The 14,086-nt window shown below is 40.0% G+C and overlaps 1 protein-coding gene across 1 annotated transcript in view; it reads left to right on the top strand.

Moving 5' to 3' along the window:
• The window catches only part of UNC80 (unc-80 homolog, NALCN channel complex subunit), a 180,644-nt gene that overhangs the window by 144,631 nt on the left and 21,927 nt on the right, over positions 1-14,086 (top strand). The window contains exons 49-55 of the mRNA XM_054585709.1: positions 1,696-1,788; positions 3,143-3,178; positions 3,524-3,742; positions 8,175-8,375; positions 10,803-10,926; positions 11,899-12,024; positions 13,252-13,375. Of these exons, the coding sequence (XP_054441684.1) occupies positions 1,696-1,788; positions 3,143-3,178; positions 3,524-3,742; positions 8,175-8,375; positions 10,803-10,926; positions 11,899-12,024; positions 13,252-13,375 (923 nt within the window). The remainder of the gene's footprint in view (positions 1-1,695; positions 1,789-3,142; positions 3,179-3,523; positions 3,743-8,174; positions 8,376-10,802; positions 10,927-11,898; positions 12,025-13,251; positions 13,376-14,086) is intronic.

The following is a 14,086-nucleotide window of genomic DNA, read 5'->3' as shown; positions in this document are numbered from 1 at the left end:
CTACATAACAAACATAATTTACAAAATTTTATTCTAATACCATAGTTAACAGATTCCCTCTGGGACAAGACTCAGCAGTGCTGAGCGCGAGGGGGGGGGGGGGCGCTGAGTAATCTGGGCCTGGAAAGGGACATTGTCATCAGAATTCAGCCCTAAACAAAGTTCCCAGAAGTTAATCCTATCTCAAGATTCCTGCTGAAGCAGAAGGCATTGAAAGGCCAGATTTGGGGAATGGAGGGTGGGCGGGGGTGGGGCAGAGACAGATTGAGTGAGAGGAATGGGGAAGGTGCCTGAAGGACCCTACAAATCACTGGCTTTGTTTCTCCTTCCCCATGTAAAAGGAGATGGAAGAAACTATTCCTCCCCAGAGTGAAGGTGGGGAAGCCTCCCTCCTGGATTGGTGTCTTTGCTACTCCATCCCATTTGGCCCCATTCTTAGCTTAAAGTTCTGGCTGTGATTTGCCCGCACCGAAAGGCATCCACTTCCCAGCCCCGTCATGCTCTGTTGATGACAGAACTGGTTGAAATCCTTCTTTCAACCTGGGCTCTCCTCTGAAGGTTCTGGAGAAAAATATCCACTTCCAAGTGCATTCCGATTCCTGGAGGAATCCAGCACGATGCAGCTTCGGGTCTGAAGTCCCCTCTCCTTCCTGACTGCCAGCCAGGGCCCCACTCTCTGCTGTTACATGTCACCTGCATTTCTTCTCACCCGGCCCCCTCTGTCTTCCAGCCAGCAATGGCACCATGAGTCCTCATGCTTCAAATCTTTCTGCCAGAGAAAACTCTCTGCTCTTTACGGGCTGGCGGATACGGTGAGGCCTACCCAGCTCATGTTCCTTTTGCCATGTAATCACTGGAGTAATACCCAGTATGGATGTCTTGGGGTCATCTTTAAATTCTGCCTGTCACAACAAAAGCCCAGGAAAAGACGGTCTGGTGTGATTGTTCAAAGCTCGCTCACTTTCTGGCCACACCCAGCTGACAGAATGCGAGCGTCAGAACAGCAAGCCTTAAGGAGTTCATGCAAGCAATTAGTCTGAAAAGCTGCATCATCCCTTTCATGTCTCAGTTGCTGATAGAGAAGCAAAGTTTGCCAAATATAATACTCAAAGCCAACCCTGCAGGTATAAAACTAAATGATTCAAATCTATATCTAAATGTCTAAATTACTGACTTATAATAGATACTAATTTACTCACTTCCCTGAGTAGTTTCAGGTATGACTTTGCTTAGAAAAGTTCTTTTCATTCTTTAGCAGTTCCTCACAAAAATAGGGTGGTCGTTTATATTGTTGGTGGCCAAAGTGGTATGGACACTTTTACCTTTTACTTGTTATTTAGAATGGCTAACTTCCTGTACCCACAGAATTGAAAAAGGTATTCTTAATTCTCAACTACTATAGGCTTTGAAGTCTGATTTCATAATGTCCAGTTTGTAGAGTCATAGTCTGTTACTCAGAACCGAGTGGAAGAACTTAAGTCATTCTGAGCTTTTAGACCCTTGGGAATCAACGTCCCTTTTAAAGTGCATCTCAGCGCAAAGACAGCAAAAGAGCGTGACAGAAAAGCCCGAAGCTCAATAGCCTGTCTTTCTGAGACTCTAACTTAAAACTTACGTGAGCATCAATAACTTGAGGATTTCATAAATGTTTCCACTTCTGTTGTTGTCTGGTGGTGGTTGCTGTTGTTGCTGCAGGCCCATGACGGCCCCACAAATGAGCAGGTGCGACCAAGGCCATAAGGGGACCACCACAGCCAATCACACCATGTCGTCTGGAGTGAACACCAGGTAATTCGCCGGCCTTATCCTTCTGCGGTTTCTCAGCTTCATACAGCCGGGATCTCCACTCTTAATCATGACAGGAATCCTAAAAAAAAGTGACTATTAAGTGTGAAAATCTCCAAGAAAAAAGAAGATGAGAGTTTAGAGTTCAAGGAAATATTAAGACTTCCTTTGAAATTGTCAAAGAGAAATCCAAGCCACCTTCATAAATTGGTATTTGTGTCAGTTTATTTGAATGAACATGCAAGCTATTCCCTGCCTCCTGGGTGGTCTTTGAACTAGCTATTCCAGTGTTGTTTCATTTGCCTCCAAGAAACAGGCAAATAAAACAATAACAATCAGGAGGTGGTTCCTCATTCCCAGGGCAGTTATACAGAGTCAACTTTCTTTCATCTGGACAGATTTTCCACAGATACTTCATCCAAACTGACTTAGGTCCTTCACTGGTGCTTTCAGGGCCTTTGACTTAATCTCCTTCCCTGTTTTGGTATAACTCAGACACTGGCTATACTAGTCAATGCTTTATCTGCTTCATTCTGTCTGTGTTAACATCTAAATAGTCATACACACATGTTTAATTACCTCCTTCCTCCAAGGAAAAGTTAAAATAGGACAAACCCAAAATCAGTTTGTGAGAAAGTTCTTTTCTCTTAGTGTGGAATAATTAGGAGACACTAATTTTCTAGTTTCTCTGAAGCACATTTTTAAGTGTGTATCATTATTTATGCAAAGTTAATTTCTGGCTCATCTATATTTATATTAAAAATCAAACAAATTGCAAACCTAACTATAGGTCACCTGTTAGGATGTGAACTCATGCTTGAATTTCTTATATTGAGAAAAAAATGATTATACTTTAGTGATATTTAGGGGCTAGATTCAACTGCTGGATGAAAGATAAATGGAAAAAGAAGGTTTCCAAAGTCCTATTATCAATCAGTCGTATAGCAAACTATCTCCACAACTGAAAGGAAGCCGGCCATATTTCTTCCTCTGATCACCTAAAACCAAACATGTGGTGTTAAAACTACACCTTAGATTCACTTAACTTCGAAAATTTTTTAAAATTCCCTTATTGGCTACATTTCATGACTTTGTATGTGTTTTTATAGTATCTGTCTTTCTACAAAGTTTATGGCAATGGAATAGTGTTCAAAGCAACTATAATTGCAGCATATGTGGCAGCCAAATGAAAGATAAAGATTTCATATTTTGGGATTTGTATGTGTGTATTTGTGAGTTTATCAAAATGTAGAGCTTCAAGGGTTTCTCAGAAGAGCAAGTCCTTAGGAAGCCCCACCACAAGGCCTCTCTCTGTTCTTGCTCCGATAGTAATACAGACTGTTCTTCTGAATCCCAGGTACCAAGAACAAGGCGCCAAATTGCACTTTATCAGGTACAGAAAGACAACATTAATTTCATGCTAATTCTGACATTTTGTGGTGATTGCCTTTGAGTTGGGTTATGGTTCCATTAGATTTCATTTATTTAATGCATGGCATACTATTTCTGGGTAAATCCCCAGGCATTGTCTAAATGTAAAGCAACTACAATTTGGGATGGCTATCACTTCTAGGATAATAAACTACCATTCAGATGAGTTTCTCCTAGGTCCTTCCCTGATTCATTAACTTTTATAGAATATGAGGAATCTTACCTTTTTCTTCAGTGTAATACTTTTCTTAGAGTTGCCATACATGCACCTTTTCAGGCCCCCAGCTAACTTTTTATTATTCCCCAGGGAAAACCTTCACTTGCTGGAGGAAGGGCAGGGCCTTCCCAGAGAGGAACTGGATGAACGAATTGCTCGGGAGGAGTTCAGAAGACCCCGGGAGTCCCTGCTGAACATTTGCACTGAATTCTACAAGCACTGTGGGCCAAGGCTGAAGATCTTGCAAAACCTGGCTGGGGAGCCGCGGGTCACCGCCCTGGAGCTGCTGGATGTGAAGTCCCACATGCGGTACTGTTCTCACTTTTCCTACTCCATTGTATGTGCAACTCAGGCAGCATGTCTGGGTTTTGAAGGCGTGAAGGGGAGTCCCAGGATAAAAACTGAGATACTCAGAATGATTGGTTTCCATTGGCTTGGATGCATATCATGCAGGGCCCTCTGGGAAAATGTATGTTAAGTTCATCAAAAAGGATCTCAGGATGGATGGGGCCGGGTGGGGGGAGGGGGGTTGTTCTTAAACACAGAAAAGCATAGTCCATATAATTGCTCCTCAATAAAAGTGCATGAAGGAGAACTTTCATCATCAGAATTCTTGCAAAAGTAGCTCCTTCCAAATACTCTTTCCTGCCCAGATGCTAACTGTTCACAAGAATTGAATGTGTTCTGTTACTTTACATGAAAATGCACTGCTGCTCTCTGCCCCTGCACCACCTGAGGACTCAGTGATGAGCCCTGCAGAGAAGTGAGCAGATTGCTCCTGCATTATAACATGATGGGTTTTTCTGCATAAGCATGGAACCAATACTAAGCTTCATCTTTATATTTTTTATATTTTGGAGCACTTTTAACTCTGAGCCACACTTTGCTTGGGCCTGAACTCCCCTTAACACAAATGGTGCGTGATAGCCTTCCAACATCTTAAAACAGTGCCCTGGTAAACATTCTGAACTAGAGGAGGCCAGTCATCATTTCAAAATTTTTGCCCCTGGTAGGCCAGCAAGAGATGGAGTCGCATCTCTGTGCACCCACATGTCATTCTTCTTATGGAGATGCCATTTCAGTTGTTACTCAGATTATAAAGTCTGTGTCTATATTTTCAGATTCCTTAAAGGAACATAATTCCAAAGGAGCTTTTATTCAGATTTGCAATAGTTGTAAAGGTCATAAAAAGTCCTGGAAAATGAGAATTCCTTGGGTAACAAAACATTCACCTGGAAAGTTGAATATATCTTTAAAGCTAAAGCGAGTTAGATGATAGCCACTTAGGAATAACATTGCAGTTTGGCAAACATGCCAACTTCCTGATCATTGACTTTCTTTCTTTTATAATTATCCCTTGAAAATTTTAGACAGTACTAAGTGAGGGACTATGAGAGTCCAAAAATGTATTAAAAGCACAGGCTCTTTCTTCTCCAGGCTAATTTCACACTGTCTGAGAGGTTGACACACACCCAGAACTCCAGAGCTTCGCATGTGTTCCCACTCCCCAGTGTTCACTGATAGGGAAGACTCTTATTTCACACTGAGAATTTCAGCTCCTCACTGGGAAAGGGAGGAAAGTCTAGAGTGTTAAGATCTGGTTGCCATAGAAACCTAGCGCTCCATTCAATCCCCCCTCCTTTCATACTTATCATGGCTAGCCAACCTAAGTAATTCTGTGAACAGAGCAACACCGCCTTGTGAGAGTCAGAGAACCACTTCTCCGAACAGCCATTTTGTGGGAGTAAAGTGAAAAGATTCCTAGAAGATGGATGAGAGAAAGACAAGAAGAGAGAGAGATCATGGTCATGGGCTAGTGACTATCCTATAACTTAACTATCTGTATCTACAGTTCTTGAGGCATTTGGTGGAGGGGAAAAGATGAGTCAGAGAGACCTCCAGCTCCCTGTAGATGCCAAACCCTATTAAAGGTTAAATGAGCTGTGGTTGTAGTTTAGCTCAGCGCCTCGCACTGAGTTAATAGAGTCCAACAGATCCTAATGTTGATGCTGGACACTGGGGATGTAAAATAAAGTCCTGGTTCTCAACATGATCACAGTCCAATACAAGAGGCACGCGTAAGAAACTAACTTTAATGCAGTGTTACAAGAACTGTCTATCACAAATGTATTTATAGGTTTATCATTTTATCAAAGTACTTGAGGGCAACTTAGAAAATTATGTGATACAAAAAGATAGAATATACAAATTAGAGAGTCAGAACAATGCAAAAAATTATCAGTTAAATAATTATGTTTTTGATAAGATTAGCACATGAAGTCTATGTGACGCGATCGTATTAGATGCTCCTCATGAACCATAAACTTGACTTTGAGCTTCTGAGTTACCAAATCAACAAGGGAGAAATGACCAGTTAAAAATCAAAGTGTCAATAAGATAAAAACCAAGTAGGTGTTTGGTAAAACACCACTTTTTAAAATACAAAGAACAATAAATGCCTCCTGGTTGGTGTTCGTTGAGAGGAAAGAGCGGTGTGATGAGCGACGTTCTCCACAACAGGCCGCAGTAGATGAAGTGCCCATTTCTCTTGGCTGGACGTCTGTCAGCACTGAAAGGTGGCATTATGCCAGAAGGCAGTCACCAAAGGCAATCTATCTGGAGCCAGGTTAGCTCATTCGGAGCACAATTATTTCAAAAACCTCTATTTTTGGGGGGGTAGGCAAAACTTTTGCTGCCAGGGAGTAGTAGACTAAATGTCCTCTATTCATGCAATTTCTCACAGCAAGTTCTTCATAAAAAATGGATCTTCCATGATCTTTGGCCAAACAGGGCTATTCTGTATTGCTGAGTAGATGCATATGCTTGACCCTACACCAATCAAAGGGTATAAATAAGGTTTTCTCTTATAAATTAAGTATACATTTGAATATATGTAGGAATCATAGGTAAATATTTAAATTTTGGAATTGTGGCTATATAGGTCATAAGAATGGATAGTATCATTCAAGGAAAGAAGGTTAATTTAAAAAAAAAGAACAATGAGATGATATAAAAGGTAGAGGGCATATTTGCAAGAAATATTTGATTTGAGCCAAAGAGCCAAGAAGCAGAGTTGAAGCAATCTGTACTGCTGCGCTTGCAGAATATATGGTTAGTTAACTGCAAGGCTCTCAGAGAAAATATTCTTGATTAGATAGTCTCCACCCTAAGGGAATTTACTGCCTCATTTGCCCAACCCAGAGCTTCCAAAGCAGCAGGACAGCAGGATAATAAGATCTATATTCTCTCTCCCCTCCCTTCTCTACCTCTCTCCTACTCTCCTTCTCTCTCATTTTTTCTTCCTCTCCCTCTCAATGGGAAAATCCCTCTGTCCTCATTGGAAAAGGGTCATAGGAATGTTTTTGTTTAACTCTCAAAGCAAATTCATTTTGTAACATAACCAGGGATTAGAGAAATGTAGGTAATAAATCACAAAATGACTCAAATTCCACTTTAAATATTGTTTTCATGCTTAAAATAGATTGATAATTTCCCAGTGTTATCTGTAAAATAATAAAAGAAAAATAATGTGGACATACTTATAAAGATAAATGTATATCTGTCACACGCGCAGCCTGAAAAGTAAAAAATTCTGCATGGCACATATGTGAGAAAGAGATCAAAGGCTTTTTAAATGATTTCTTTAAAACATGCACATTCATACACCATTTCTGGAAGGGCAGTGTGAATGTTTAGTCTGTAGAGTCAACAAGTGGGAATGAAGGGACAATAACTATTTCTTGATAACAAAGGGTTGCCATGGCGAAAATGAATTCATGTTCCAGATTAAGCATAGGAGAAAGAAGCTGAGGCAATTTGGGGCCCTAACATGAGGAGATTTTCTCCCTGTGTGGACCTCCAGAGATGGGATGAGCTGCCCTGTGCGGTAGCGACTTCCTCATTCACAGCATTACTCAGATGGGGCAACTGTAGAGCAATCCAGGACGCAGAGACGCAATGGGTGGCTGTGATTCCTCAACCGGAGTGCCTGAGTCTCCTGGGGAGCTCTTCAACTGTATGTCCTTTAAAGCATTTATCTGTCTCCCTTGTGGTAACCAAAAGGAAATTTCTCCTTATTATGATGCTCTAGTTAATACATAACAAAAGGAATGATAGAATATTAGCGCTCTACTACTTCTAATAATTAAATGGGCCTATGTAATTAATAATGGCCGCCAACCTCATAAAAAGAAAAACTCGGAATTACATGCCTCCTGATGAAAGTACACATCTCTTGGGAAGTACACCTGCCCAAAAAGCAAAACCTAATCTGATCTAGGCCCTAGATCTAACTAGCAATTGAATGAAGTAGGAGGTCATGGAATACATTAAAGACACTATGGAGATGTCATCAGCAGAATCCAGAGTGCAGGAAACTCTATAGGACAAACAGCTAATTTCTTCAACAAATATATTATAAGGTGTCAAAAAGAAAAAAAAGCAGAAGAGGGGGAACCTACGAATTAAAAATACTTAAGAGATATAGTATCCAAATGAAATAGATGGGCCTTATTTTTTTCCTGATTTGTTGTTTTAAAAGGTTTGTTACAAAACATAACACAATAAAGATTAAATCAAAAAATAAAATAAATAAATAAAAATTATGAGATAATGTATCAGAATGTCCTTAGTTCAGGGAGTTGGTGTGTTAGAAAGAGGGTGATTAATTAGCATGATGCTGTGTGGGAAAATTTTCATTGAGACGTTCTAAGTTTATTCTTAAAAACAAAAAACATTTTAGGTTGGCAGAAATTGCTCACTCCCTTCTGAAGCTGGCACCATACGACACCCAGACGATGGAGAGCCGTGGGCTTCGACGCTACATCATGGAGATGCTACCAATCACCGACTGGACAGCCGAGGCAGTGAGGCCAGCCCTTATCCTGATTCTAAAGAGATTGGATAGAATGTTCAACAAAATTCATAAGATGCCTACTTTGAGGTGAGGAGGCCTCCTAGCCAGTTGATATTGCAAGCCTCAAAGTTTGGGTTTGTCCATTTTTAAGGTGGTGCATCAACCTAGAGTTGAACGAATGGCTTGAAAGTTTTCTGTCGGAATATGTGCATACCTAATCAGATATATGAATGCCTATGTAGAAGGGTCTATAGTTTGAAGAAATAACACATTTTTAAAATATGTATTTACACTTTTTTAAAGATTTTATTTATTTATTTTTAGAGAGGTGAAGGGAGGGAAAAGAGAGGGAAACATCAATGTGGGATTGTCTCTTGAGCGCCCCCTACTGGGGACCTGGCCTGCAACCCACACATGTGCCCTGACTAGGAATTGAACTAGTAAACGTTTGGTTCGCAGGCTGGCACTCAATCCACTGATCCACACCAGCCAGGACTAAAAATATACGTATAAAAATATGTACATATATATGTATATACATACATATATATATCTCTTGAAAAATCTATTAATTTCTAAGCTATTGTGTTCCTTATCTGACATACATAAGGAATTTAATATGTGTCCTTCAATTCCTTTTGAAATAAAGCAGGATATGCCTTATAAATAAAAGAATTAAGGAGAGAATAAAAATTAATCTGGTGTTCAAAATATACTGTATTTAACATGGTATTTTAAGTATCAGTGTGGAGAAATGCCAAGCGTTACAATAATCAGCCAAACAGTAGCTTAAAAGATCCTAGGATTGATAAAAAAAATAGGTAATTTTCACCTAATTCAGGTGATACTAAATGACATTACTACCATTTCATCTCTGTTTAGTGGCCCGAAATATCCATTGGTAGCCTTACTATGAACAGGTGCCTCTGAACCAGTCTACCTGGAGATCTGAGCCCAGTTTGGAAATCTATAGCCATAGTGAGCAGTTCACCTGATGAATACTAATAAACCCACTAACGGAAATTTCAAGTTTGAGTTAGTGAGAGCATTTTCTGTCCTTTTAAACAAAACCCAAAATCAGTTCAACCCTTACCTTAAGCATTTGTAGCACTTAGTGTTCAATTTGTCAGAAATTGTCCAGGTTTTAGTCAGTGCTCTTCCTCATTCACACAGCCATTAAAAATTGTCAAATGTATTCTTTAATAAAAGATAACTGAAAGATTTTATTTTAACAATGAATGGTTTGTTCCTATATTCTTTTATGCCATGATGAGGAATGCCTATACATTATTCTCAGTGGCATGAAAATGCTTGTCATTAAAGCACTCCTATTTGCTTTAGTGGTCCCTGTGGAACATTTGTGGCTATTGGCAAATGGCCAAAGTCTTGTCTTATAAAAAGGTGTCAAAAAATTATTTTTCTTAACTAATTTTGTATCTAAAGATGTTAAGCATCCCCATAGGCTGATTCACTTGTCATATAACTAAGCACATTATGGAAAACCTCATCTCCCTAAAAGTAGATTTCTGGATTGATACTTAGACTTGGTCAATTGCAGGCAGTTTTCTTGGGGTGCATACTGTGAATCTGGGGCTGCCTTTGTCTTAATATCTTCAGGTGATCTCAATTCAATAAGATAAATATTGATTGAACCTGACCTGTGAGTTACTTCAGCATCATGGATGACAATATATCCCCATTTATGAACATTTCCATTTTGTCATTACAGAGATTTCATTTTGGTAGGAAATACAAGCTTAAAAAATTATCTCCAAGATAATATTTGAAAATAGTATCAATAACAGCAAAGCCCATCCTGTTTATTTGGGGGCCACAGGGATGACCCTAATATGACAATTGCAGACTGTACTGATTTTAATTACTGAAAATCCTATATTTATTTAATTGGGTTATGTATACCACCTTTTATATCACCAAAGAAAGCAACCAAAAAATATCTTGTCTTAGGAGGACAAGAAAGAACACTTTTTAAATAGACTAACTTATCCTAATGTGATCTTTTTGGCGGGGTGGGGGGGGCGGGGTAAGCCACGTAAATTCAATGAGTTGCAGTCTGGTGTGAAAGCTGATGAGAGCAGCCATAGCCTGCTAAATGGGTTTCAGAAGCGCAACCTGCGGTCAGATTAGTTCTTCTGGCAATAATGACCCCTGGGGTGGGTTTCCTAAGATGGTAGCCTCCTGCCCTCTCCTAGAGTAAAACTAAGGAACTTAAAATGCAGTCCATTCATCATCTGTTTTTTTCTTCAATAGATTTTGTCTCATTAGTCGAATGGGGCAGGAGTGCCTCTGCTGCGTTATCAGTATCCTCTCCCCTCCCCAGTGTGCTCTGTGCGTTTGGAACCACAGGGGTAAACCTCGTCCCGTGTGAAGCGCTTTGTTGTCTCAGACACCCGTCCTGTCTTAGATGGCGTCAGAATCACTGTGTCACTCTCTTGTTTCGGACTGTCTCCAGGAGGGAGCCAAGCTGCTAATGGCTCCTATATTGTATTCCAGGCGACAGGTTGAGTGGGAGCCTGCCAGCAATTTGATTGAAGGGGTTTGTTTGACACTTCAGAGGCAGCCAATCATATCCTTCCTGCCTCACCTTAGGTCACTGATCAATGTCTGTGTCAATCTGGTGAGTAGCCAAGTGGCAATCTTACAAAATTTTGCAAAATTTAACTCTGCTATTGACTTCTCTGCATTGAAGATTTACAGGTCAACCACTTTGTGCCCCTACCTACCCATGAAAACAGACGGCTCAGGTGACACTGAAAATAGTGAGGTACATTTCAAGGTGGTGCGTGGGGAGATACAGGGCCCCGTCCCTATACAGATGGGATTTTGGTATGCTGCTTCCCACGCACTACTTTGACAATTCACCTCTTCAAGTTGCGCTGAGAGTTGAGGGCTGCCAGTTGGAGAGTGGGGTGGTGGAGGCTAGGAGACTACACAATTGGCTAGAAGCTGAGGTAGTCTGGGATGGGGGAGTTTAAAATGAAAAGAGGATTCTTTTTCTTTTTTAATGCAAAATGACACTGTAAGTTGGCCAGTCTAGGATTTACGGGAAGAAAAACAATTGTTTTTTAATGATTTATGTAATATCTAGAGTCTGGTCCTGACAAGGTTTTGTACGATGTGGAAACCATGTTAGAGCATTTCATTGAATGGGATCTGCTGCTTAACTAGTTCAACGATAAATCTGTAGCTGGAATGCCTAGCGCAAGTAGAGCTGTCACCATCCTCATTGTTGTCAGTATTTGCTCCATCGAAAACTGTTGACTGCATTCCTTTGACTCCGCAAGTAAGTATGTGCAGTCTCCTGATTAGAATAGTTTTTGGCTCATCTCTCATTATTTACGTAGTTACTTGTAAACAACATTCTACAAAACCTTGGCTGAATCCAGTGTAATGTTTGATCTGACTCCAGACATTACATGCCTTCAGAAGAAGGCAACAAGAACATATGGAAAGTAACATGCCCAACCTTCAAATTATTATTTATATTATTATTATTATTATTATTATTATTACTAAATGAGACTCCCTTACAATGGTTGCATGAAATTGCAATAGTCAAGGCTGGTCATGTGCTCTGTTTGTATTTCAGGTGATGGGAGTGGTAGGACCCTCCAGTGTTGCTGATGGATTACCCCTTCTTCATCTCAGCCCTTATCTCTCACCACCTCTGCCCTTCAGCACAGCTGTTGTCCGGCTTGTAGCATTGCAGATACAGGTGTGACTGCCTTACCTGTTTGTCACGCTCATTCAGTTGCTGGTTGAGGCACCAGATCATGGTGTTCTCTTTTTGTTTTCTGCAAAGGCTGGGCAAAACCTGTGAAACAGAAGTGTGAACCTCTCCAAACTTGCACAGGTTTGGAGCTTCAGCCCTGAGCTTGGCCCTAATTTGTGCTTCTGTAATTCTTCTTGAGATCTCAAAAATAGCAGAGTCGTTTAATCCTGCCACAACCTCGGGCACCACGTCAGTCTTTTGAAATGTTTCAGGCACTTTAGGGAAAGAGTGGTTCACAGATAATCAGCTCACAATTATTAATTAAAAGAGACAGTAATATTCAAAGTCTGGTTTTAAATTATTTGTAGAAAGAATTGCAATATAAAATTCTTTCACATGTTATTACTAGACTTTGAATATTTTATTTTTCTTTAATGATTGTGGATTGAATATTGTGAGTGCTTCTTTTTATTCTCCCACTTATTTTATTTCTTAAAATTGAAATAATCCTTCCCAAGGCAAAATGTGCAGAAAGCAAATTCCTCTGCCTACTTCTATGTTACCTAATTCTAGTGAGTGATAAATCATCAGAAAACTCTGTGACCAATGGCAAGTATACAACTGATGTAAGCGGATAACTGTTTTCTGACAGCCATGCTTGGTGGTCCAGCATCCAGAGAATGGGAAGATGATAGAAAAGAACTTAAGCAAGAACTGTGGCTGCCATGCAGAAGGGAAGCAATGATATCCCTAAAGCAATACACTTTAATAACTTGGGTACAGAGATCGTTTCTTTCTTTCTGAAATTGCCTATTGCTTTCTGGCTTGGAGAAGGCCTTATGCAGGAATCAGAGGACTTCTAAATAACTTACAAATGGAACAGGTGGCAAGTTCTCATTTTCTTCCTTTCCTTGTGTCTCTAAAATATTTATTGGTGGACCCATGGAGAAAATTAATGGGGAAATGTGGTGGTTCTGTACCAGACCATAATTTTTCACTTAATATTCAAGATGTTGCTGGTTTTTAGGTATACAGCTCTCAATCATGTCAAGCAAACAATGGTAAAGTATCAGTATTGAGTGAATCCTGTATGCCGCACAGATGACGATGAACTCATAGTTTACAGGAGCAACCGGCAGGGAGTCACCGCCTCCGTCATGCTGTGTTAAAATGACCATACTGAATGGGCACGGGGGTCAATTAATCTCTTTTTCTATTATTGCTGCACAGGCTTTAAAAGAAGATTTCCCTTTAAGCCATGTGATCTCCCCATTCACCAATCAAGAGCGAAGGGAGGGGATGCTTTTAAATCTACTCATCCCATTTGTGCTCACAGTAGGATCTGGAAGCAAAGGTCTGATTAATTTAACTAAAGGAAATTTATCATTATTGCTTTGTTTTCTTAAATGTCAGGTTTTTATTTCTCTTTCTCTTTCCCATGAAGACCATCACTGAAGTCAAACTGAATGATTTAAACAGGGTTACCTTAGCAAACAGATTTGTTTTTTGGTTTTTTTTTTCACTTTAGCTACCCTGGGTCAAGAGTTTCTCTGCTCCACTTCTTTGAAGATACATTGTATTTAAAATCATTTCAGTGCAGCAAATCAGGAGACCATTGTTTCAGTTCAAAAAGTGGTATTACTTGAAGTACAGTGTAATGGGAATGGACAGGTGAATGGACTTTATAACCTGCTGCCACTGGATTTAACATAATCCTGCTCCTGCCATTAAATTCCAATATATTTTCATTACTCTTCTTTCTTGGGGGATTTTTCTTCTGGGCAAGTTTATATCAAATGTAAAGACTGTGCATTATGAGTATTTGAGCAGAAATAAAAGAAAGGAGATTGAAATGGTAAGCAGGATATTTGGCTAAACACACAAGCCCTTGGGTGCAGACTGTGGAGAAAACAGTACCAGGAACAGTTACTGTCCATGGGAGAAGCTGTCCTTTTTGGGGACACACCTAAATGTCTAGTTTGGAACTGGAAAGAGAGCTGAATTTTTCTGTGTCGGATATGGAAAGTCTACCTTGTGACTTGCTTTTCTTTCCACTTCCCTTTTC

Source organism: Pteronotus mesoamericanus, unplaced genomic scaffold, assembly GCF_021234165.1.
Source record: "Pteronotus mesoamericanus isolate MK-2021 breed Mesoamerican mustached bat unplaced genomic scaffold, CSHL_Meso_final contig_90, whole genome shotgun sequence".
Lineage (NCBI taxonomy): Eukaryota > Metazoa > Chordata > Mammalia > Chiroptera > Mormoopidae > Pteronotus > Pteronotus mesoamericanus.
Note: the sequence above shows the minus strand (reverse complement) of the source record. Positions and strands in the feature narration are given on the sequence as shown.